Genomic DNA, 5,018 nt, shown 5'->3' with positions numbered 1-5,018 from the left:
TCGAACACCGTAGCCCGCACAACGTCGCCCGAACACCGTCGCCAGCACACCGTCGCCCGAACACCGTAGCCCGCACACCGTCGCTCGAACACCGTAGCCCGCACACCGTCGCTCGAACACCGTAGCCCGCACACCGTCGCTCGAACACCGTAGCCCGCACACCGTCGCTCGAACACCGTAGCCCGCACACCGTCGCCAGCATACCCTAGCCCGCACACCGTCGCCCGAACACCGTAGCCCGCACACCGTCGCCCGAACACCGTAGCCCGCACACCGTCGCCCGAACACCGTAGCCCGCACACCGTCGCCCGAACACCGTAGCCCGCACACCGTCGCCCGAACACCGTAGCCCGCACACCGTCGCTCGAACACCGTAGCCCGCACACCGTTGCTCGAACACCGTAGCCCGCAATCCGTCGCCAGCACACCGTAGCCCGCACATCGTCGCCCGAACACCGTAGCCCGTACACCGTCGCCCGAACACCGTAGCCAGCACACCGTCGCCCGAACACCGTAGCCCGCACACCGTTGCTCGAACACCGTAGCCCGCACACCGTCGCCCGAACACCTTAGCCCGCACACCGCAGCCCGCACACCGTCGCCCGCACACCGTCGCTCGAATACCGTAACATGTAACCCGCCAAACGTAAACGGTAACCCGTCACGCGACTGCCATCAGGTGTTAGAGCCTTGTCGTGGCTTGGCAGCTTGTGTATCTCGATGACCCCAAGAGCTATACCAGCGGGAGTGTAAACTCCTGGTAGGTTCAACCAAGCTGGGAAGATCTTCGTGGGTAGGGATCAGACCAAAGCTAGCACACTGGTCCTCCAGGTTGGGGGTTGAAATATAAGGCTTGCAACCTTATCTCGTTAAAACAAGAACTGCTATAGAAACTGCAAGTACATAAGTACAACATTAGTTCGAATTTTTTTCAAAACGCCAAAGACCAAAAACATAAAACCTAAATATAAACACCTAAAGCCTTAAACCTAAATCAATAAACATAAACCATAAAACATTAAAACTAAAACCTGAAATCTAAAACGTTTAAATTGAACTTAAACGGTAAACCTAAAATGTTAAACCTAAAACGTTAAACCTAAAACGTAAAACCTAAAACGTTAAACCTAAAACGTTAAACCTAAAATCTTAAACCTAAAACCTACAACGTTTAACCTATAATGTTAAACCTAAAAGTTAAACCTGTAACGTTAAAACTTAAAATGAAACCCTGAAACGTTAAACCTAAATTAGAAAACCAGAAATCTAAAACCTAAAACCCAACACCTAAACTGCAAAAAACGTAAAACGTAACCTTAAACACGTAACAGACAATTCGTAATTCGTAACCTGTAACGTGCAGTTCGTAACAAGTAACCTGCTTCTCGTAACTCGTAACCTGCAATTCATAAACTGCAACCTACAACTCGTAACCCGTAAACTAAAACTTTAAACCTAAAATGTTCACCCTAAAACGTTATACCTAAAACGGACATGAAATCTAAAACATAAAACTTACAGTTTAAGGCGTAACCACTTGACTGCAAAAACCGTAACACGTAAACTGCAACTCGTAACCCGTAACCTAAAAAGTCAAACCTAAAATGATCAACCTAAATCGTAAAACCTAAAACGATAAACCGAAAACGGAAAACCTGAAATCTAAAACCATAATTCTAAAACTTAAAACGGAACCTGTTAGCTGCAGAAATCATAACCTGCAACTCGTAACCTGTAACCTGAAACTCGTAACCCGCAACCTGCAACATGCAACATGTAAACTAAAACGTTAAACCTTAGTTATAAAACCTAAAATGTTAAACCTGCAGCTCATAACTAGTAACCTAAACTTTAAACCTAAAATATTAAACCGAAAACTGAAAACCTGAAATCTAAAACCTAAAACTTAAAACGTAACACGTAAACTGCAAAAACTGTAAACCGTAACCTGCAACCCGTAACCTGCAACTCGTAACCCGTAACCTAAAAACGTTAAAAACTAAAATATTATACCTAAAAGTTAAACCAAAAATGTTAACCCCTAATCGTTAAACCTAAAACCCACAATATGAAATCTAAAACCTAAAACCTAAAACATAAAGCCTAACTTGTGTCTGAAAATGCTAAACCGTAACCCATAACCGATAATCCGTAACTCATACACCGTAATCCGCAAATCGTAACCCGTAACCAGTACTCAGAAAAACCGTTACCATTAAACCGTACCCGTAAAACGTAACCCTCAACTCTTTACCCGTTACCTGTACACAGTAACCCGTAACCCGCAAAATCTAACCCGTAATCCATTACATTCATATCGTTACTCGAAAACCGTAACCGTCAAACCGTAACCCTTAACTCGCAAACCGTAACCCGAATACCGTAACCCATAACCCACTTACCGTAGCCCGTAACAATTAACTCGAAAAACCTTCAATGTCATGCCGAAACACATAATACGTAATCCGTAACATGTTACCCGTAACCCGTATAAGAAAAATCGTAACCGTCAAACGAGAAACTGTAATCCGTAACCCGATTACGTAACCCCTATTACAAAAAAAAAGCGTAACCTCTAAACCGTGACCCGTAATCCGTAACCGTATACCATAACCCTTACATCGTAAGCCGTAACGTTTAACCCGCAATTCTAAAATCTTACCCGTATACCAAAAAACCTAAACCGCCAAGCCGTAACCGGTAATTCGTGACTCGTACTACGTAACCCGTACATCGTAACCCGTATCCAATAATTCAAAAAACCGTAACCATCAAACCGTACCCGTAAACCGTAGCCCTTAACTTTTTACCCATAACACTTACATCGTAACCCTAACCCGATAAATGTAACCCGTAACCCGAAAAACCGTAACCGTCAAACCGTAACCCCTAACCGTAATCCGTGACCCGTACTTTATATCCCGTACGGCATTACCCGTAATTTCCATAAACCGTAACCCGCAACCCGCTACTTGCAAACCGTAGATCGAATTCCAAAACCCTCACTCCGTAGCCCGAATACCGTAACCCGTAACCCAGAAACCGTAACCGTCAAACTGTTTTCCGCATTGTAATCCGTAACCCGTACTTTGTAACCCGTAAACGGTAACCCGTAAACCGTAACACGTTTACCGAAAAACCGTAACTGTCATTCCTTAACTCGTAAACCGTAACCCGTAACTGAATATCCGTAAACACGTAAAATCGAAAACTGTAACCCAATATCCGTAACCCGTAACCCGCAAACCTGTTGCCCGAGAACCGTAACCCAAAAACCGTAACCGTCAATCGGTAACCCGTTATAGTTAATCCGTAAGCCGTACTTAGTAAGCCGTACTCCGCAACCCTTAACCCGCAACACGTTTACCGAAGAATCGTCATAACGTAACTTGTAAAACCGTAACCAAATACGCGTTAGCCAGAATACCGTAACCAGTAACCCAGAAACCGTAACCGTCAAACTGTTTTCCGTAAACGGTAATCCGTAACCCGTACTTTGTAAACCCCACCTGCAAACCGTAGATCGAATTCCGGAACCCGCAAACCGTAGCCCGAATACCGTACCCCGAAACCCAAAAACTGTAACCGTTTTTTTCGCTTTGCAATCCGTAACCCGTACTTTGTAACCCGTACACCGTAACCCGTAACACGTTTACCGAAAAACCGTAACTGTCATTCCGTAACTCGTAAACCGTAACCCGTAAACGAATACCCGTAGCCCGAATAACTTAACACGTCACCCGCAAACCTGTAGCGCCAAAAACCGTAACTGTCATACCGTAACTCGTAAACCGTTACCCGTTACCAAATAACCGTAACCAGCAACACGCAAACCATAGCTCGAATTCCGTAACCAAAAAACCGTAACCGTCAAAACTGTTTTCAGCAATGGTAATCCGTAACCCGTACTTCGTAACCGTACACCATAACTCGTAATCCGTCAACCGTCAACCGTCAACCGTCAACCGTCAACCGTCAACCGTCAACCGTCAACCGTCAACCGTCAACCGTCAACCGTCAACCGTCAACCGTCAACCGTCAACCGTCAACCGTCAACCGTCAACCGTCAACCGTCAACCGTCAACCGTCAACCGTCAACCGTCAACCGTCAACCGTCAACCGTCAACCGTCAACCGTCCACCGTCCACCGTCAACCGTCCACCGTCCACCGTCATCCGTAAACCGTAACACGTTTATCGAAAAACCGTAACTGTCATTCCGTAACTTGTAAACCGTAAACCGTAAAAAGTAAACCGTAAACCGTAAACCGTAAACTGTAAACCGTCAACCGTCAACCGTCAACCGTCAACCGTCCACCGTCCACCGTCAACCGTCCACCGTCCACCGTCATCCGTAAATCGTAAACCGTAAACCGTAACACGTTTATCGAAAAACCGTAACTGTCATTCCGTAACTTGTAAACCGTAAACCGTAAAAAGTAAACCGTAAACCGTAAACCGTAAACCGTAAACCGTCAACCGTCAACCGTCAACCGTCAACCGTCAACCGTTAACCGTCAACCGTCAACCGTCAACCGTCAACCGTCAACCGTCAACCGTCAACCGTCAACCGTCAACCGTCAACCGTCAACCGTCAACCGTCAACCGTCAACCGTCAACCGTCAACCGTCAACCGTCAACCGTCAACCGTCAACCGTCAACCGTCAACCGTCAACCGTCAACCGTCAACCGTCAACCGTCAACCGTCAACCGTCAACCGTCAACCGTCAACCGTCAACCGTCAACCGTCAACCGTCAACCGTCAACCGTAAATCGTAAATCGTAAACCGTAAACCGTAACACGTTTATCGAAAAACCGTAACTGTCATTCCGTAACTTGTAAACCGTAAACCGTAAAAGGCAACACGTTTACCGAAAAACCGTAACTGTCATTCCGTAACTCGTAAACCTTAACCCGAAGCCCGAATACCGTAACCCGTCACCCGCAAACCTGTCGCTCGAGAACCTTAACCCGTAACCATAAAACCGTAACCGTTAAACCAATTTCCGTGAATGGTA

The 5,018-nt window shown here is 46.2% G+C and overlaps 1 protein-coding gene across 1 annotated transcript; it reads left to right on the top strand.

Annotated features, from left to right (window-relative positions):
• Positions 1 to 4,017: 4,017 nt before the first annotated feature.
• LOC131947799 (uncharacterized) lies at positions 4,018 to 4,596 on the top strand (the record flags this gene model as incomplete). The annotated part of the gene is made up of 2 exons (XM_059309123.1): positions 4,018 to 4,170; positions 4,540 to 4,596. Coding segments are annotated over 2 exons (210 nt in total), but the record flags the coding sequence as incomplete, so codon positions are not given.
• Positions 4,597 to 5,018: the final 422 nt, after the last annotated feature.

This window comes from Physella acuta, unplaced genomic scaffold (assembly GCF_028476545.2).
Source record: "Physella acuta isolate Inbredline_101_S28 unplaced genomic scaffold, ASM2847654v3 ptg000607l, whole genome shotgun sequence".
Taxonomy (NCBI): domain Eukaryota; kingdom Metazoa; phylum Mollusca; class Gastropoda; family Physidae; genus Physella; species Physella acuta.
This window is presented reverse-complemented; position numbering and strand designations above follow the sequence as displayed.